Source organism: Lygodium microphyllum, chromosome 15, assembly GCF_053477565.2.
Source record: "Lygodium microphyllum isolate KBCC chromosome 15, Lygodium_microphyllum_v1.1.10, whole genome shotgun sequence".
NCBI classification, from domain to species: Eukaryota; Viridiplantae; Streptophyta; class Polypodiopsida; order Schizaeales; family Lygodiaceae; genus Lygodium; species Lygodium microphyllum.
Genome location: NC_141149.1, coordinates 56,095,111 through 56,116,949, shown reverse-complemented (window position 1 = coordinate 56,116,949; position 21,839 = coordinate 56,095,111). Strand labels below are relative to the sequence as shown.

General features: G+C 41.2%; 1 protein-coding gene across 1 annotated transcript in view; it reads right to left on the bottom strand.

Annotated features, from left to right (window-relative positions):
* Positions 1 to 21,839, bottom strand: part of LOC148024557 (protein SEMI-ROLLED LEAF 2-like) — a 139,620-nt gene that overhangs the window by 84,732 nt on the left and 33,049 nt on the right. Inside the window, exons 8-13 of the mRNA XM_087694188.1 lie at positions 19,973 to 20,178; positions 19,681 to 19,874; positions 19,312 to 19,595; positions 12,023 to 12,172; positions 11,516 to 11,917; positions 10,911 to 11,060 (exon numbers count right to left, since the gene is read on the bottom strand). Coding sequence (XP_087550314.1) covers positions 10,911 to 11,060; positions 11,516 to 11,917; positions 12,023 to 12,172; positions 19,312 to 19,595; positions 19,681 to 19,874; positions 19,973 to 20,178 — 1,386 coding nt within the window. The remainder of the gene's footprint in view (positions 1 to 10,910; positions 11,061 to 11,515; positions 11,918 to 12,022; positions 12,173 to 19,311; positions 19,596 to 19,680; positions 19,875 to 19,972; positions 20,179 to 21,839) is intronic.

Below are 21,839 nucleotides of genomic sequence, written 5' to 3'. Positions count from 1 at the left end.
AAGGCAATGTACCTTAAGAGGAAAAAAAAATCAGCTAAGTCTAGGTATGTACAAAGCTGAAATACATATATCTATCCAACTCCCATCATTTGTCGGCAATGAGCAAACCGCTCTGCTGGAAGACCCTTCTCTTTCTTCCATTTGTAGCAGTCACGTTTAAAGTGACCCTTCTTGCCACAATGATGGCATTCAACATCTTTGCCACGTGATTTACTGTGTCCCTTGCCATTATATTTGCCCTTTTGCTGTGATCTGCCCCTAGTATGCAAAGCACTGGAAGACTTACTGGATGCATTGTTCTGCCGATTCATCTCTTCCATAAGTAGAGCACTCTCTATATCAGCATACAAAAGGATTACATTAGAATTGCTCATAGCAGTCCTAAACGTATCCCAAGTCTCTGGTGAGTGCAAAGCAAGAAAGTAGCCTTAAATTCCTCATCAATCATGAACTTCGAGGCAACTAGCTGGCAGAAAATGGAGTTAAACTCACTCAAATGAGTAGACATTGCTGTAACCTCTTTCATATGCAAATCCATAAGCTTTTTCAGCCAATACACTTTGCTTGCACAAAAGACTTGCTTACAGCACTCTTTTGTGCATACAGGTCTTCCAGTCTAGTCCATATAGCATATGCAGAATCCAAACCTTCAATGTTGAAGAGCAAGGCATCAGAAATCGATAGCTCTATGGTTGAGCGTGCAAGCTCATTTAACTCATCCCAATCATCCTGATCCATGTCCGCGGGCTGTGCCCCTTTGGTTTTGATCACCTTTGCCTGCTTCTTTTGTAACAAGATATTGGAGCACTGCTTTTGCCAAACTGCAAAGTTATGTGCACCTTCAAGCTTCTTTATGTGCATCAGATTACTGCTGTCATTGCTGCCAGCCATGATTTTCAGCCCAAATGTGACCAAAAAGCCAGCAAATGCAGATCCAAAACTGTCACCCAAGTGACCAAGGTACAAAGAAGTACCAATCAGCAATAAATGACCACACAAAAGCACAGATTTCAGATCTGTAATTAAATTTTCAGAAGCACCAAACCATGTGCTACAACATTATCCACCTGATTACCCAGCTGTTCCAAGGGCATATGCATCACATTACATGAGAAATCCCAAAATTTCAGCTACAATTTCTGTTGTACATGTACCCACGGGCATAAAATTTAACACAAATGCTCAAAAGCCCCAAAATTTTGTGCTCAAAGCATCAAACACACATCTGCATTTCCTCTGTTATGCATAGGACAGGCCAGTTTGACCAAAATAGAGCAATTTCAGTAAAAACCCCCAAATTTTACCAAGTGTTGATGTCCAAATTGCACGGAATTCAACCTGCATGTACATAAAATGACCAAATGCTACACAAATTTTGCCCAAACTTCAAAAGCCCCAAATTGCACGGGGTCCAATGTGCATCAATGTCGAGAAATTGGGTGAATTTCAGCCCAATTTGCGCTTGTACATGAAAAGCCCCAAATGTCGGAGGCAGAATGTTACAAATTCCTGCAATTTCTAAGACAATTTGTCTTGTTCTGCACCACAATCCTCAAATCTGGGAAAAGCCCCAAATTTTCGGGCCAAAATATACACAAATCTGAATTTTGTGCTTATGTGCGCAAACCTCCGTCGGGCCAAGGGAAAAATTCAATAATAATTTTGAAGAAAAAAAAACTGTGAACCCGTTGACTTGTGGGGCGGGTCGCGTGACCTGCCAGCGTCACATCGCCTGTCCTTCGGCCGGTCAGTCACACACAACTATCTCCCGCCACACACGCCACGCAGTCCTATTGCCCAAATCGTCGTGCAGCCCCATCACGTAGCAGCATCACATCGCCTACTCCGTGTGACGCATGGCTGCCGTCTCGTCAGCTGCCGTCTCGTCGGCAGCCTAAACCTGTCAGCTGCTGCCTAGTTCCCCCCACGTGCGCCTGCTGGGCCTGTCGCGAACAGCGCTGGTCGTCAGCCTCTTTGGTCCTGGTGGCTCCCTGCACGCAACCATTTTACCTGCCCGCCTAGCAACGCGTCAGCTACCTGACCCGTTTATCGACCTGTCCCGCGCCCTGCGACACCTACAACTCCTGCAACTCCTCCTGTTGAGCCTAGCTCACACTTGACGTCTTGAGAAGCGTGCAGAACCTGATGGCTCCGATACCATTTTGTAGTGAGGGAGAGGCCCGGAGATCGAGACAGACTGTTACTATGCGCAGGGAGAAACATAGAGAGTGCGTGAGAGCAGAGTAGAGAGTGAGCATGTTTTCAGGTACAATGACAAGAGTGTACCTTTAGGTTTTTAGATAGATATATATGTGTAAGTACAAGTGCTAAGGGTGTGTTCACAACCAAGCACATTTAAAAGGCACGAGGCCTTTATTCCCAACATAAAGATGGATAAGTGGAGTCGTGTGGAAGATAAGATAGTAGTGGTGGTGGTGGATAAGGAGAGGGTAATAGTGGATAGGAGAAAAAAGATTGTTGATGTCCAATGAGTGCGATTAATGTGGAGAGACCAAAACTGTCACAAGTCCATATGATACTATAGATCGAGGTGGAGGCACTGGGACATGATAGCCCTATCCAAATGTTGACTAGGGCACAACATAATAACCAAATGGTCCACTAGGTAATGCCATGAAGGAAAACTATGAAACCAAACAATCCACACTCAAGTATGTTTAAGATGCACTCCTAGAGAAATAACCTGAGAGTGTGTGTGAAAGGTTGGGCCTCCATCACTGAAACACCACCCGAAAATAGGTAGATAGAGGTCCTAAAGACTGTATCTAACTGTGTAGATGTGATGCGTGTTAGTAAATGTGCTACAGTTAATGGAAGTGAAAAGAAAGGTGCAGCGGAAGATGAGGGAAGGATGGATGGGAGCCCAAATGGATTAGTGATTATGGGAAACATGGTTAGTTCCTTTTGTTCATTAAATGCATTAGGCGAAGATGCACCTACTCCAAATTGACCATGAGAAATGAAATCATTTAAAGAAAAAGGAAGGAAAAAAATACTTACAAGTTTTTCTTTCAACTTCTTACCTAGTATTGAGTTCATAAAGAAATACCCATATTTCTCATTACTCACAAACCAAAGGTTATTTTAAAGAGTCTCTTCTTAATGAGCATCCCTTGATCCAACAAAAAATTCAAAATACAAAATGAGTTAGCATAGAATATGGCATAATGGGGTTCGTACTTAGCATTGGAGAAAAAAAGTATTATGAAAGTGGAGTATAATCCGAGCTAGGTTTCACTTGAGGATGTTCTGTCCATAGTATAGATTCCGAAGGTCTTACAAGATGATTACTTCTGTGCATCGAATCTAAAGGAGATAACTCTGGCTTCTCTTCAGCCTTTGCATAAGGATGAGATCATACTCAGATGCAAAAATCTGATATGGTCTATAGACTCCATGATAGTTCGAGAATTCTCCGTCCATGTCAGATCGGGCAATAGCAAGCTGAGGGACTCACTCCTGATCATTTCTGCCCATGTTTGGCTATGGAGACTAAAGTGGTGGTATGAATGCGTTCTAAGTAGTCTGATTCTTCTATTGATCCCACTTTTGCGAATGAGCTTTCCGATCAACGGCCAAGGCTTCTAAAAGAGTATCTAGCTCTGATACCATGTGAAGAAATGCTCTAAAAGTAGAAAACACAAAGCCAATCATACTGTTTAGATTTGCAATCACATCCATACTGCCTCTTGGTAAGAGCACATGGACTGAGGACATGCAAGCTGCAGGAATCCCATAGACATAGAGAGAAAGACTGGCACCTACCCATCTCTATATAACATTGTACTTGGTTGTCATGTCATATGAGATGAATACAATGGTATTATCACTTCGTTATTCAACATAGTGTACTTGTTGCTTGTCTTCTATACTTCAGTCAAGTCCCTTAGTCTTTATCATGTCAGTGTCAACATGGGTTTAGTCTATGTCTATGAGCCACTATAGCTGCTATGCTCTAGATCCCGTGTCTTCACATGGTATCAAAGCATAGCTGAGCATGGCTTACCATGTCTCAGGTCCTCTCTCTACCCTCTCAGCTCTCATCCATTGCCCACAGCTCAAGGCTAACTCATGACTTCATATTCAGTGCCATTCCCACTTCCAAATCCACTCAAACTTCTTGTCTGCCATAGCCAAACAGCACATAGCTCTGATAGAGCTTGGATCTTGCAATAGACGCATTATCTCTACACGCTTTCTTCTAAGGATCTGTCCCTGACTTCAAGGCGCTTCACCCTGTCATGGAAATTGTTCACATTAGGTAACCCATAGCCTGGCATTGCCGTTTTTTTAGCTCACTGTCTCATTCTGCGCCCGACTACATCCGTACACCGACGTGCTCCCTGCGTTGCGCAATTTAACATGCCACTATGGGGCTTTGGTAGCCTATCTACCAAGCTTTATTTCTATCAAAAAAGTTTTGAAAATGATCAAGTATCCACTGCACACAGAGTGAAAAACCAGGCTGCTCTCAAAAACCCTAATCCTTCCTCCATAGCCAAATATTCTTCAAGCTCAAAACCACTTCATTTTCTCTCTCCTACCACTCAAGCCAAGGCATTATCATTTAAATCCAATTACTCTCTGAAGATTCAAGCAAAGTTCACATATCCAATCATTGAGGAGGGGAGATCATGGTGACTTCTTGCAAGATTGAAGCATAGTATCATAGTGTCTCTTGACACTTATTCAGTGACTCTTGTCAATAGTATCAGCTTTGCCTCATATCACGTCTGAGATTTTTGGGGCTACTCCAGCATCAAATCAAGGAGGGGAATACAACATTGAAGATCCTAGAAGTTCTTCACGACCTATTGAATCCACAAGTATCTCTTGACACTCGTCGTTTAGTGCTTTTTGGGCACTTGTGCTTGTTAGCACACTCAAGATCATTTCTTCTGCTGCTAAAATATGAGAATTTTGGAGCTAATATGCTGTTGTTCCTGCAACTCTAACATGGGCAAGGACTCTCCGACAATTCGCTTTAAGGGGGTCGGGTTTCACACCAAGCAGACCCGCATCAAGCTTATCCTAATGAAAAAGGGTCTTTGGGCCATCACAAGTGGCAAAGAAAAGAAGCCTCCTGATGCGGACCTGGCAGTCACTTGGCAAAAGAATGATGATAGGGCTCAGGCCATTATCAAACTGGAGCTAGACGACAGCTATATCCACCATGTGGATAACTGTGATACTTCACATGATACATGGAAGAGACTTGACACTTTGTTTGGTGCAGAGTCTAAGTCATCAAAGTATGGTCTCTTGATTGAATTTTTCAAGCTTGACATGAAGTCCAACACATCACTTGCCACAAATCTAAATTACATTGAAGGACTTCTAACCCAGCTTACAAGAATCAACATTAAAATGGAAGAAGATGTTTGCATTGGCGTTCTACTTAAAAGTTTGCCTCTTGAATATAATAATGTATCAACAACCTTAATCAATATGCCAAACCCTAAGCTTGTTGATATCCAAGCATCACTGTTAGAGAAGGAAAAGAAGCTAAAAACTAAGGAAAAACCAAGCACCTCTAGAGATGAAAAAGTATTATATGTTGGCAATAGATACAAAGGCAAGAAGGATCAGCTTTTTTGTGATTTTTGCAGACTGGACACACCGAGAAGTTTTGCCACGCCAAAAAAAGATCCCAAAAGGCCTATCTTGCTGTAGTTAAAGAAGAAGAAGATCATGGAGCAAAGAAAGAAGAAGAAGAAGACCATCAGGAGTAGGACAAGCCTCATCAGTCATTCTACACCTACTCTGATAGATTGTTTTAGCCTTGTAATGTCTAAAGCCCAAATGCTTCTATCATAAGCTTGTAAACTCCTCATGTAGCCTTGTACTACAGCCTATGTACACTTTGTGAGGCCCCTGTTATAGCCTCTAGATATCCACCATGTTTGTGGTACCCACACTTAGCCTTTTCTATGACAGCCTCTAGTATTTTACCATGTTTATGGTGTGCCCACACTTTGCAAGTGTTGCTTTCACTAAAGCCTCTACACACTTTGTACTTTCTGGTTGTGATTAATGTATAAAAAACTACCTTCTCATAAAGAATGTAGTGCCTGAACTTTTTGGTCGCAAATACCATCACAAGGCACAACTTCTCCATATAGGTATAGTTAGTTTCCGATATGCCCAACTTCCAACTAGCAAAAGCTATTGGATGGTACCATTTTTCCACCTAAATTTGTGCCAAATAATAGCTAATACTATGCATTGTTGCTATTGAAAATATATAGAACATTTTGCCCCTTTTAGGTGCTTTTAAAACAAGTGCTTTGGCAAGCTCCTACTTCACATCATGAAAAGATACTTTGCAAGCATTAATTCATGCAAACTGACAGTTGAAGGACAATAGGTTTGTCAGTGGCAACATTATTTCTACCAAGGCATTGATAAACCTCTGATAATACAGAAATGTTGAGATTTGCAATCACATCCATGCTACCTCTTTGTAAAAGCAGATGGGCTAAGGACATGCAAGCTGCAAGAATCCCATAGGCATAGAGAGAAAGACTGGTATCTACCCATCTCTATATAACATTGTACTTGGTTGTCACTTTCATATGAGATGAATGCAATGGTATTGTCACTTTGTTATTCAACATAGTATACTTGTTGCTTGTCTTCTGTACTTCAGTCAAGTCCCTTAAGTCTTTAACATGTCAGTGCCTACATGAGTTTAGTCTATGTCTATGAGCCACCATAGCTGCCATGATCTAGATCTTGTGTCTTTATACATACGACAAAGCACAAACTAATAAACATAGAACATAGTAAGGGTTAGGGTAACTTAGAGATAGTGAACATAATAAATAATGAAGTGAATCACTACTGAATATACAATGCTCAGCAACAAACACACTATGCAGTAAATACTAAACTTCAAACTCTCGTATCTCCGAGATTAAGGCAGAGGTTATGAGCTGGAGAGTGTGCCGTACTCTGAACAGATTCCAAAATGCAGTAAAACAAACTCCGTGTATCAAATACCAGCAAATGCAGCCACAGAAAACTATATTTGATATAGACAGGCGGGGAACATGGTGTAGAGTGTAGGTGACAATGAGATGACCCCGCAGAGGAGAGACAATATCAAAAGCATGCAATCTAGTCAAGGCGACACCACTCGGATGATGGTGATAGCTCCAGAAGGCCCTGGTGGCAGGAAATGCAGTCTGAATGATGACGCCAACAATTGGAGATGGATAGCTAGCATCAAATGCAAATCTAGTGGTGACCAATCAGCAAGCAACAGCTCAATGTGGATGATGGAGACTAGAATCAGGCATCAAATGGTAGCAGACAACAATGGGAAGCTTTGATTGTGATGCCCTCCGCAAATGGGGTATGGGCAACAAAGATACAACTCTTGAAACTTGCAAAAATGAGATTGAGGAAGAGTGGTGGGTTGCATGCCTATTTATAGAAAGTTTGGGACACCCAAATTAGGGTTTTGCATGTGGGACACACTAAATCTCTAGGATCGCATTTCTTTTTAAAATAATAAGGTTTCTTCATCAATTATGCATGTTTTGGGAAAGTTTAAGTCAAGCTAATGCATTTTTCGCTCAACACACAACTCTAATCCTTTGTCAAGAGCATCCTATGAACTCAAAATTATCCAAATCCGCTTGTCCAAGCCTACCATGAATCTCTGCTAAGAAAGTAAACACACTCTCTCCACTAGTGCCTACCATTGCAAGAAGAATTTGTCCTCTAGAGAAGAGCCCCACACATGCCTACACATTCTCTATGTCAAACCAGCCTACCCAACTTGCGACAATTAGGCGTGCAGCAACCAGTTCATGGGTTTAGCAACTATTTTTGTGGTCCTCATTTTGAAAGCTCTACAGATTGAGCCCATGGTGCTTACTAAGGAGACATCTATTTCCCTTTAGAGACAGAAGATTGTGCTTACACAACATTTGCGGATATGTCTCTCTAGACTTGCACATGTTTTTGAGGCTTTGGTTTGTTGGTTTGGGACCCACTGTTCACAAGGTCATAGCAACATTATTTCTATCAGCACTTCAGATATAGATGTGTATATAGCTGCTAGTAATGATTCAGCTAAGAATCATTTTGATTCCTCTTCAGCTATTGTACAAATGTCCACAATCACTACCATCCCAATGTCACTATTACATTCAAGGAAGCCACTATTGTTTCATGTTCCTTGCTTGATTCTAGTTCTCTTCGTCACATTCCAGCAGAAGTTCCTACTCTCATAATCACATCTAAAAGGATGCTCTATAAGATTGTCTTAGCATCTGTTCTGGATGACTTACAGGATGTATCACTTAGTGCTAGGATTACAAGATTCATTTCAATGGAGTTTATTTTTACTTATCTTCCAGTTTCAAAGGAAGAGTATTCATAGGACTTGTAGCTTTTGCTCATTTTAACAAGGGCAAGACACGAGAGGACATTTTAGTCTCACAAGAAGAAATTCAAACTCCAAAGCGGGTCTTTCTTATCCCAAACAAGGACATTTAGGACCCCACAGGACCTACTTCCAAGTCCTTGAGGGAGAACATTCTACACCCAAGTGGGGCTATTTCATTTCTAGTTTAGCAAGGACAAGACATAGCTAGGGGGAGAAGAATGTTCAGCACTGCACCACAGATTGCGACAGCGGCAACAAGCAGTACAGGGGCTGGAGAAGCCAGTTGGAGCAGTTGCTAGGAGCAGGTGGAGACGGGGCAGTGAATGCAAATGTCAGGGGGGAGGCAGGCACCAGATATAGCACAAAGCAAGGTGGGGTGGGGTGGGTTGCTAGTCCAGACGACGTGCTACTGCAGCAGCAGTGCCAGGTGGGAGCAGAAGCAGCAAGCAGCAGCATGTGGTTGAAAACTGTTGGATGGTCCTCTTGGTGCTTTGAGTAGTTCTTGCTTGGACATCAGACATTTGTGAGCTACTACTTGTGGGGCATTGTTTCTTGATCCTATGCTTCATCCTTTAAGAGCCTTCTTTGTGCTATCTCCACCGAGGCATGTCCAATTTATCTGCAAAATTGGGGCATCCACAACTCCAGCACTTTGTTCACCTCTTTGTATCAGTGTATTCTCTTGCTACTCACCAAGAAGAGGTGTTACAACTATCTATGATACTCTATAAAGTGCTTTCAAGATTCCTCTAATGAGACGCTCATAGTGAGTCCTCTATGCTCTATCCATGCTGACTCCCTTGAGTCTCATACCACTTGCACAGTATTTAGCACCTCAAACACATGATGCTACAATCCTCAACTCCCTCTTGGTTGGTTCTTCACACTTGGCTCCAGCTTGTTGTGAATAGTTGATTGGTGGCTTGATATGGGTAACCAAAGTCTATGACTACTATATTTTTCTCATTACCACCTCGCCATTGTTGTTGTGTCAAATCATCACATGTGCAAAACAAATCTTGGAATCAGACACAGCATGAAAGGATCCTCTCTTGTCTAATCTTCATCACTATTGACTTGCTTTCCACTCGTCACCATTGCTCTTGTTTATGCTATGCAATGTATTGTTACTGACAAAATGCATCTGTATGCTCTTGTGATGTTGTAAAACGTTGTAAAAACACACTTTTTCCCTATCCTCTTGAGCCCACCACTCTACCAAAAACTTTTTCCTATGGCTTTACATGGAGGTCTAGCGGTTGGGAGTTGGCTAGCCCAGATGTAGCAGGATGGAGGGTGTAAACGCTGCCCACAACAACTTTTGGAAACTCCAAAGCACTACCTTTGGTCTTGCGAGGCGGCACAGCTCCTATGGAGAGGAGCCTGCCGCATTCTTCGTCATGTGGCACTCAGCCTTGGATGTATCTCGTGGGGAGCTTTCTACTGGCAGACGGTTAGCCAAGGCCATCACCTTTTGTATGGGGCCAGGATGCAGGACATGATTTTCATCATTAAGGCTAGGTCTTGCGCAGTGGTTTGCTTGGAGGCTTTACCCAGCCGCCAAGTACTGGAGCCTACAGCAAACTGCTCAGAGGTATGGGAGATCGTAGGGAGTCTTACCGGATGGCACATCTCGAAGGCACCTTGTCAAGAGGTTTTTGGCAGGGAGGGCCTTTCAGTAAAGGAGACTTTGGCAAAGCTTTGGACTTCCATCATCCACTCCCTCCGCGGCTGGTGGGACTAGGTGCAAGGCGCGTCTCAAGCTCGTCAGGAGCTCTGTTTTCACTTTCTGTGCACCTAGGGTGGCCAAGATCTGTTCTTCATGATGCAGGCAGGCAGCCCCAGATGGCGATACGCCCCCCCCTCCCCCCCCCCCTTCCATGGCTTCTTGCCCCCACCCCCCACCTCCCCCCCCCCGACCAACTTGAGAGGCTTGTATACATGATGTATTTGTGATTTGCATCAGCTCCAGCTAGTATGTTGAGCGAGAGCACTCCGTTGTAATCAGCCGTTTGAGTAATATAATTAGCCACATTTTACTTGCAAAAAAAGAAAAAAAATCTGCAATTTCCTTCATCATCTTTAGATTGCTTCATTGATTCCGTAATCTTGCATCAACCGTATCTTTGCATAAATATTTCCTTTGTTACATTACGCTTTTCAGAGAGGCTCATTAAAAACCAATACCTGAACCTAGTTGTTGCAGATGGTAAATATTCTATCTATGAACTCTCTTACTTCTGGCATTATAGGTCCAATCAAATTCTTAGCCAAAGTAAGTTTCACAACACAAGGTAATTTCAGCTTTTTGAGCACAAAACCTAATAGAAAGTGAATAGAAAGCTCCAGAAAGCAACCATAGCCACAACAACAATAATGACGACAGTGACGACAAGTGCAAGAAACAGCTGTGGCTCCATTCTGTTATTACATCTAAAACAACAAAGAGCATTTACAATTACATTAGCATGGAAGTGAAAGGGCTTCCAACCTTCACTGGTGAAAAGAGTAATGTCAAGTCAAATGTCATAGATATAGTTTCATAGTTGGTAGGCAAATTGTTATTCATGTTTACTTCATTCCATAAAGTTGATAACAGGAGAGCTGCTTGATCTCCACTAAGCCTGGCAGAACTCATCTCCTGTACAGGAAGAGGCACATCCAATAACAATCAGGCAAGTTACTACATATCTGTCAGTATAGTAAAATCTTTAACAAGAACTGTCACTGTAACTGCCAATAACATTCAAGTGTGTCAAGCATGACTGCTTTTATTCCTGCAATGCCTGGCAAGCTCTCCCTAAACTAAAATCACATTAAAATCCAGCATAGCAACCTTCTGAACGCCACCAGGGCATAACCACAAATCTCTTACAATGCAACCAAGATAAAGCTAATCATCCCCATGTTTCATTCATTTCTCCACCAAAATAACGTCTATTTGGCATTAACATGTCTGCAACTCTATCTAGAAAGTCCCACGTGACCTCAAGGTTGGAAAGACGAGTCATGTACAGAAAATGCAATAGACCATTCACTTGTTAATCAAAATAATGATGTACAGAACGTGATGTTACAACAATTCTTTGTACATACTTGGTCTTTGCTATCCAGGGTGTTTGTCCTGTCCAGCCTAGGTTCCATCTCCCTTGAATGCCCTGACCTGCTATTTTCATAATTGTCATGTTTTCCTCCGAATTCAGCAATCAAGTTCTGATCCATGGATGGCAACATGTTTCCATCAAAACTGGTTGAGCCTTTCTTCAGAGTTTCCAGGAGCAGTGTTGCTGAAGCAGAAGAAGCTGATGTATATGCAGGTGAACTCTGCTTCACATTATTAAGTGATATATCTGAGGCAAAAGACATAGGAGTACCCACACGTGGTATCGGCATTGGTATCAAAACAGTTTCAAAGAGGTGGTGAGCACCAATTCGAGTGTCTATGTCAGGATGAACCATAGCCAGAGAAAGTTGTTGAAGTAAAGCCTCTGGAAAGCTCTGCAAGAGCATCAGAAACTTACACCATGAATCACCTGTATCATCCAATGTGCATTTACCAAAACTAAGCAATCAGACAGAAAACAGTAAGTATTATCCCATTGCCTGCTGTGTTTGCATTTGGCCAGAAAGAGAAGCCATGACACGTGCCAAAATCAATAATGAGCTAATTGTGCTTCTGGCTACAGACACAACCACCGAAATTTTCTCCAGTGATACCGCCATCATCTCAAAGATAGGACTGGCATCGCCTACCTGTATAAAAGAAACTGTATCACGTACAAACTCTTACTTGAAACGATCCTTCTTGATAACATGTTTGGTGTTCAATGTTCTACACCTTTCAATATAAGCCCACATGTAAAAACATGCAATCCCTTTCTCATTAAAGTTATCATAGCTAAACCATGGTCGTACTTAGGCATCTGTGCAACTCAGGAGATGCCTGGTGTTACCAGGACACATTTAGCTAGACACCACCCTTATTCAAATGCCACCAGGCATGAAACCAATTTATGTTTATAGCCATGTGAAACAATTTTTCTGCACTTAAATGTGAAGATATAATGCAAGAAGCACCCTTAACCACCAAGTATGAAATCAATTTATGTCTATAACCACGTGAAATACTTTTGTCTGCACTGAATGTGAACATATAAGATCGGAGGGTATTATGGCCTAAGTTTTACAGTCCTTAAAGCAAATTAGGAATATGAAAGTGGCTTTCGGATTGGCCCCAACTTTCTACCAATAACCTGAGGATCGATCATTACTTGCACACCACAGGTACATGATATGCAATGAATTTGTTAGGTCAGATTAAAAATCATAGCTAGAAACATCATCCTCAACACAAACTGTCTCTGAAAATGATATTGAAAGAAACCTACCCATGCTCCACATGCATCAAGATGTGATTTATCATTCTCTACACATTGGCTACAATAATCTATTAGTGGGAGAATCTAGGTCCTTGGACATGGGAACTTTGGGCAACTGATGATCCTGTAATTTGATGTCCAATCTAGCAAACCTGTTCCCTTGGCCAAGTTATAAATCATCTGATAGAGATGCCTTAGGATTTATGTCTATGCAACAAATCACTAAAATTGCGATTCCCTTTCAGGTTCTTGATGAAGTCCAGTGTGCACATCACCTACTAACTGTCAGTTTGAGTGTGATAAACATGCCTATAAGCATAACAGTCCACTGCTTCTCTGAGCAAAGAAAGCAGGCAGCAGGTCACCTTTCCAGTAGTAATACATAATAAAAGTTAGCAGAAGGTGAATGAACAGTCATATCATGACCAATGCCGCCTCCACCCCGCCTCACGCTGCCTGTCACCGCCGTGCCAGCCTGGCCAGCCTTCCTGCCACTACAGACTGCTCCTCCCTGCCAGCACTGCTGCCACACAGGATGTCCCGCCCTCAGCTGCTGCACCATTCCCCCACTACTCCCCTGCCTTTTTCCCCCACACCATTTTTGGCATACCAGCCACTTTCCATCCCCCATTGTTTCCGAAAACGGTGTTTTGGCAGCCCCAAAAGTTAAAACTGAACGGTCGTTTCAGACCATTTCCATTTCTTGGAAACGTATTTCAGGCAGGTCACTTTATCGGTAGGAAAAAAACCATTTTTGGTAGCCATTTTAGTTTTGCCTTTCCCTTTCTCATTTCACCTCTGCTTTGTCTGCTGGATGTGTGTTTCTTGTGGTTGTTCTTCTAAACACCAACCTCAATCTTGTTTTCTCAGCTTGCAACTGACTTCTCACTACTATCCACATCCTGTATGTGGAGTGTGAAAATATGCTAGGGTTTGCACTAAGGAAACACAGCATCTACGACCAAGACCGAAACACAAAGATTCAAAAAGTGACAAGCAAAACTCAAACCCTAAGTGCAAAACACAAAATGCAAACACAAAACTCAAAACCCAAACACAAAGAAAAGAAACTATGCAGTGAGTGAATGCTGTAAATGAATGTAAGAGTGTACAAAATGCCCAAGGGCAAAGCAATGGAGTGTCAGAGTGTGACATCCACCGGAGACAGATCCCAATTGTTGTGACCACCAATCGGAGATGAGAGAGTGCTGAATAATGAATGGCAGCAGGCTAGTCACCAAAACACAGTAGTCCGAGGCTGAAATCTGGTAAACACAGCAGTGTACCAGCAAAGAAGGCTGAAAACTGGTCACCAGAGGCAAAGAACTCTCAGGTGACAACAGGAGAGGTGTGTGCTGATGTAGGTGGCTTGTTGGATAGCAAAAACGTAGGTACTGCTGCAATCGCCCAATGAGACAGATGGCAGCAACCTATCGCCTACCACCAAATGCTGAAAAACGCAAGCTAATTAGGTGCCATAATGACGCAAGCAAATAGACACCTCCAAACAGCACAGCCATGGTTGAAAACAAGCCACCTAGAGCTGGATAGTGATGGGCTACAGTCGATTATGACTGAACAGCAGACGATAGGTGGCTGATGGCTAAAATCTGCACAGTAGAGTGAAAAACCTGCACAAAAGGATGAGGCTGAATGGTGAGCACCTTGTCTATTTATAGGTGTTGAAGGGTGCCCCAAAAATTAGGGTTTTGGGGAACCACTGAAACTCTCTCGAACCGCATGTCAAATTTGTGTTTTTCATTAATTAAGCATGTTTTGGAGCTATGTAAAGATGCTTATCAACTGTAAAGCATGTTTTAGCTTAACACACCCTCACAGGCCCAAAACTGAGTCAAAAAGGAAAGGCCAACAATGTTTACCCCAAGGCGTCCCACCCCAAAGCAACTAGGGCATCGAACAAAGGGTGCACCTCAGCTGCCCAATGGCCTATCAGGACTATAGAGGCGATGGCTATCTTACCAAGGGAGTCCAAATAGTCACCCCAAAGAGGATAGGGCATCAGACAAAGAATACTCGTCGGTTGCCCGATGGCCTACCAAGCCCTACAAAGGTGGATGAAACCACATTGAACTTTTTTTTTGTTTTTTCTTTAGTTGAAAGCTAATTTTATGGGTGGCGGCCGATTAAGTAACATGGACCCAGAAGACTGGAGTAGAGATGGTACATCTAAGACATCACAAAACAGTACAACCTTACCCAACTACTCAAGAATGTCGATGACGAGGGAAATTTGATGAAGTATCATGTGAAGAAGAAGAGTGGTGTAATCCACCGATGGAAACAGCTTAGGATGGCCAGTGGTGCTCTACACAATGGAATGCATAGTATGCTACATGGTGAAGAATGCCATGTTATAGGTACCACTCGAACAGTGTCCCTCGTGGGAAAATTATTCACTTGTCCAAACACCCTTTACAAAGATGATAATATCATGCAATGAATAGAGGAAGGTACAATAGGGGGGAAAGACTAATATCAAAGACGAGTGCCGACACCTGTAGAATACTAAGAAGAGTAGGAACCTCCTCTCAACTTGGATATTGATGCCAAAGAAGGAAGAGGAGTCTCATGATATCGATCTCTACTACTTTGAATTCCTTGCCACCCTCGTATTTGGCCTTTCACACGGCATTGAATCTCACAATGAGAATTTCTCCATATCCACTTACCTTTCTTCAATTGGTTAGTTTGCCACTAGAAGAAGAGCAAACAAGGAGGAACAATGGGGTGGATGTCGTAGCCTCTAAACAAGCTTTTATGGCAAGACAGAAGCGCAAGGCCAATCATTCTAGGAATGCTCCGCAAAGTTGTAAAAGTTCAGGCACTTCACAAAAGAACAAAAGAACAAGAAGCAAAGGGGCACGCAAGCCAAGAAGGGTAAGTGTCATTATTGTAAAAACCTAGGTCGTTGCATCACAGAATGTAAGAAAGGCATTGCTAAGAAAAAGGAGTTCAGGATGTCTGTTTTTTATGCACCTTCTACTGCTGCTACTACAAAGTCAGTGTCGTTTGTCGTGGACTGTGACTACTATTTTTACACTTGCAGTTATGATTCTTCTTGGGTAGATAGAGCATGTATCTTTATAGAGGATACTAGCACTTGGTTCTTTGATAGCGGTGCTTCTAAGCACATTACATCCCGCAAGGATTTGTTACCTCTGTTGTTATAGCTCCTGTTGGCAAACATATGCAATGTACCGACAATACATCTTATATTGTTAGAGGTATTGGAGAGATTGTCTTGAAAGCCATGATAGCTCTACTCTCCATTTACAAGATGCATTATATGTGCTAGGGATAAAGAAGAATTTGTTGTCCATTTCTTCTTTAGCAAAGTGTGGAATGCAAGTCACATTTGATGATAACAAATGCATGGTCAGAGATAAGGAATTCTTGACTTTGGTATTGACTGACACATTATGTCACGGACTCTATGAGTTAGATACTCATTCGATTGATTAGTCACTCTATTCGGCATCTACTATTACTCCTGCTATGTCACAAGCAGAGTTATGGCATACTCGCATGGGGCATGTTAACTGTGGCAATTTGATGCTTGTCCAATGAACTTGGACATTAGATGGTTTACCTCTCTTGGAGAGACCTCCTAAGTATATTTGTGAGGGCCTCGTGATGTTGCTTTTAAGGCAATGACCAGGTTGCAGATTGTGCATTCGAATGTATGTGGACCTATACAAACAAAGTCATTGGCTGGATATTATTTTGTCACCTTCATTTATAACTTTACTCGCTTTTTTTGGATCTATTCATTGGTGAAAAAGTCAAAAGTGTATGACGCATTTTTGGCTTTTATTGCACTTGTCGAAAATCAATATGGTTGTCGAATTAAGACCCTCCCTTCAGACTAAGGAGGGAAATGCATATCTTCTTTGCTGAAAATTTTTTTGAAGGCAAAAGACATTGCACACCAATATACTACTGCATATACTCCACAGCAGAATGGGGTTGTAAAAAGAAAGAATCGGTCACTCGTGGAGATAGTCACATGTATGCTGAAAGCTAAAAATCCGCCACATGGTTTTTGGATGGAAGCAGTTATGTATGCTTGTTACGTTTTGAACTTGTGCCCTACCAAGGCATTGAAAAATGTCATGCCTTTTGAGACTTGGAATAGCCGTAAACCTTCAGTTAGTCACTTTCATACTTTTGGGTGCCTTGCATATGCTCATATTCCCAAAGTATTGACAAAGAAGTTGGACAATAAGGCTGTCAAGTGTATATTTGAGGGGTACAACAATGAGAGCAAAGGGTATAGATTGTATGATCTTGTTTCTAAGAAAGTCTTTGTCAGTAGGGATGTGATCTTTGATGAAAAATCAGAATTATCTATTGCTAGTTTTGACACATATCACGCTGCAAATGATGTGTTTGAAGGGATGTTACCTACTTCTTTTGGTAATACAGCTGGAGCTTCATTAAATGAACAAAATGTTCAACCAAATTCAGCCTATGGATGTTCTGAACATTTAGCAAGATGCTGAACTTGAGGTTAATCAAGAGTATGTACATAATCAAGAGGCTAGACAAATGCTTGGATGGTACTTGCGGACTTTAAAAGACAGTCATTTGGACGCTCCTCTTGCTGGTCATACTAGAAGACAAGCACGTTTGCATGATAATGCTAACAAAATGGAGTTTGTTATGGCAGCAAACACACTTGATGATGAGCTTGATTGTTTTAAGGATGCACAACAGAGGGTGCATTGGATGGCAGCAATGCAAGCTGAATTTGATTCTATCTTGAAGAATTAAACATGGGATTTAGTTACATTGCTTGTTGGAAAGAAAGCCATTTGTACTAAATGGGTCTATAAGCTGAAAAGAAAAGTGGATGGATCCACTGATAAGTGCAAAGCTAGGCTTCTAGAAAAAGGCTATGCGCAAAAGACGGGCATTGATTATGAGGAGACATTAACTCCTACATCCCGTATGATCACCATTAGATGTATAGTTGCTTTGGCTGCCCACTATGGTTGGATTCTGCACCAGCTTGATATTAAAACTACATTTTTACATGGGGAACTTCAGGAAGAAATGTATCTACAACAGCCCATTGGTTTTGCACTTGAAGGATCCAAACACTTGGTATGCAAGTTGAAAAAGGCTTTGTATGGTTTGAAGCAAGCTCCATGAGCTTCGTATGTAAAAATTGATGCCTTTTTCAATTGTTTCAAGGGTCTGCTATGTATGCAAGTTGTCAATGTGCCCAATTATTTACGAATTGAGATACCAAGTCATGGCTCAGTGGAGGTGATACAGTCTAGATCATCGTGGTTGGTGGCAAGTGTGCTTGTCCTAGTCAAGATTCGAATTTGCTATGTACGCCTTAATTTGGCTATTGTAGCAAGTTCTCCAAAACTCCGTGCCAATCAACAGCAGTTTATGGTTGAGTGCGTTTCAATCTAAGGTTGGGATAATGCCTACACCTGCCCTCTATGCATTGATCGCACAAACTTAATTTATCCATGTAGAGAACCCATACAAACAATATGTTAACAGACAAGTGAAAAGAATATAAGCCTTAGTTGCTACTTTGAAACGCAAATTGGCTACACTAATCTTATCAAAGAGCCACAAAAGTGGCTAAAATACGATTTGGCACAATTTCACTAATTTGATAATAGGTTTCACGTCCATTCTCTAAAAGTTATGAAATTGATCAAAAAACTATGTCAGAAAAATTGGTTAATCTTCTTTCCTACTAGAAAATATTCTTATTTTATGTCTACACCCTTGGTTTCAAGTGCTTCAAAGAGTCAACAGTTTTTTTTTCAATAAACATAATCTAAAATCTCCAATTGGACCATCCTTTCTCACAACTCCCTTAATGATGCCACTCAAATAAATAGAATTTATTAACCCAAAAGATCTTAGTGATTTGCTTCAACTCCTATCTTGTGTTAGAACACCCCTAAATGGCATTTTCTTGATATGATATATCCCAAGAGAAGTTCATGTTCTAAGAGGTTATACAAATAGCCACAATTGTGGCTTTTCTGCTACAAGACTAGTATTAAATGTAATCTAGTTCTTTTAAGTAGCACGTTAATTATATGCATCTCTTGCATTGGGCCTCCCTTTACTGACATTGAACTTTCCCAGATTCAAGCACACTGAAAGTCCATCCAAGCACTTTCTATCCAAGTAGAACAATAGGTACTAATTATCATCTTCTTGGACTACTTATGATTATAGAACTCGTCAATAACATCAAAAAACCCATAGGTTGAGCTAGTAACTTGCTAAGTCACTAACCTGACTGCATAGAGCTAGGACGGCTTCTGTGTCAACAGGGGTTGTTTTCTTTACATACAAGAAAGAATATACATTTTTTTGACACTAATGCTGACATTTGGCACAAATTTGGAACAGTCAGTCTCAATACTTCACAAACAAGCTACCCTCAAGTATCCAAATTTTACAAGCAGCTGCACTATTTCATGACTTATTTCGATCATTCAAGAACATCACCTTTTTCGCCAGTTCTAATAAACATTCCTGAATAGCTGATTGGAAATCTTTGTTTGAGCCCAGTTCTATGTGGCTGGAAGTTTCAACTGAAACTTGTAAACTGTTTCGCAAGTGCCTCAAAAGATCACTTAAGACACCTATTTCAACGACAGTTGCTACCGATTTAGATTCTCGCGCCAGATTGGCAACAATTTTGACAATGTCAGCCTTCATTTGCGGCTTCTGACTAACGTTTTTATGGTCAAGATGTCTTACTAAAACTGCAAGTAGAAAACAGTCATTCCCTGCGGCAAGACACAGTGATCAGTTTTAAACTCCCATTCTAGACACATAAATCAGAATCCATCAAACAAGATGACATGATTGTACCTGATTTCTCCATAAAATGAAGCATTTGTTGGAGAACAGCTAGTGCAAGACCTCGTTCATGTGACCAATGCTTGCCAGAATCAAAATAATGGAACGTTGGCTCAAGAAAACGGCGTGTGGTGGTTGCCTCTTTAGCCAATTGTGCTATCTTTTCTACACAAATCTTGGCCCAAATTGTTGGCATCTCTATAGAGCTGTCAGAGACAAGGCAGATCAAACCTCGGACAACATAAATTGTAAGATTTAATCGCTTAACTTTTCTTTAAGTAAGCCACAGTGGAGTCTGCTTTACCCTGCTTGGTTTGACAAATCCTTCAGAGCAGAGGCCTCCCTCCGAAAGGAAAGCTTTGTGAAAGCATCTGTGACTGTGGACATAGAGGCTTTACTTTCAACTTTCACAACCTCCTTTACCCAGTACTGATATGGCTCACTCTTACCCATGATGTCTTCTGTAGTGATGAAAGGATGCTCATAATTATCCATTATTACAGAAATAACCTACATGAAAATTCAAAAATAACTTTAAACTATTGTTCGATCTCAGACTCCAATTTCTGAAGCATAACACATACTCATTAACTAGCAATAACACGCAAGCAGCAGCCAGATCAGTTGTCTATCTGAACAACAAATTTAATGTTTTCTTCCATTCAAATTAACAAGAGACTTGTCTGGCACACCTTCAATATCCCAATATCAACACTCCATGCGGTTAACCATCCACCAACAAATTACATCACCTTTCAAGAAAAAGGGACTTTTGGCACCAGCCGCAGTTGCTGGCACTGTTATAAGATGCTTATGGAGACACAATAAGGATGCTACAAAATAGTCTTCATACAACCATAGTCCAATCCTAAATCTCCCTTGGGTATAATGATAAAGGTTATATTCATTGGCCATTATCAACTATGAATGCTGGAAGTCCACCAACACCTCCACATGTCCCCATTTCATTTACTACAACTTTTCATTCTTATTTTCTTCTCAACATGCTCTTTAATCAGGCACATGAATGCAGTTTAGATGTCTGCAGTGGACCAGTTGTCTCTCCAATGATCCTTAAAAGACCTCTATTGTTTATGTCTCTAGGTCCAAATGATCCCTAAATACCTTCATTGTCTAAACCTTTAGCCTCATTCATCCATTAAATGATAGTCCTATAGGAGAAAATGTCCATTGTTAGAAGTGTAACATGCCTGTAGGTAAAGCAATTACATTACAAAATGTTCCTATGACAATCTCTTTTACATTGATTTGAGATTGAGCTTACTTATTTTTAGTATTTGTGCATGCATTGCGTTTACTATGGTTAACTCTAGTCCACATTCATGATTCTAATACTGAACTCTAATGCACAATAGATAATGGGCATTATCTATCATGTCAAACAATCTCATTGTAGATTGTATGTGCATTGTTTAATTGTGGACATCTCACTCAGCATTTGTGATTGTAATCCTTGGGCTCTCAGGCACTTTAGATAATAAGCATCATCTCTCCTGCTGAACAATTGCACTGTACATAATAAACATCAACTATATTGTTGAGCAATGTGCACTGCACATAATAAGCATCAAATACCATGTATTTTTGTTTTTCCAAGAAAAGAATGACTCTATCAATATATCCTGTCAAGAAAAAATATCCCAAGACAAAGTACAAATTAGCCATGTAAGGGACTTCCAAGAAATTAACAAATATGCATCTAGAGTGAAGTATATTACAAGAACTAAATAAATGACCAATTAAGAGGTCTATAATGCCAAAACAATATGTGGCTGACAATGTAATAAAGTGCCATAATCTCCTCCTCCTCGTTGTCTCTGAGGGTCATATTAATTAATGTGATGTTAGTTCGTGTAACAATACAGGGAAATACTAAAACTTGTGGCCATTTGTGTATCATCTTCATACACATACAAGGTCCAAGGGACACGACTATTTATCCACACATACATATTTGTGTGAACAAGTTCTTGGACCATTGGTTATGGGTTATAGGCCAACTAATGTGTGGATGAGACTTAGGCCATTAATTGGCATTAACCTTAATTGCGAAGTAAAACATCAATCAATGTTTCTAGAGTCGTGTGTAAGGCTAGGCCATGAATGGTGGCAACTCTCCCCTCTTCATTCCATTGTTTCCTTATGGACTC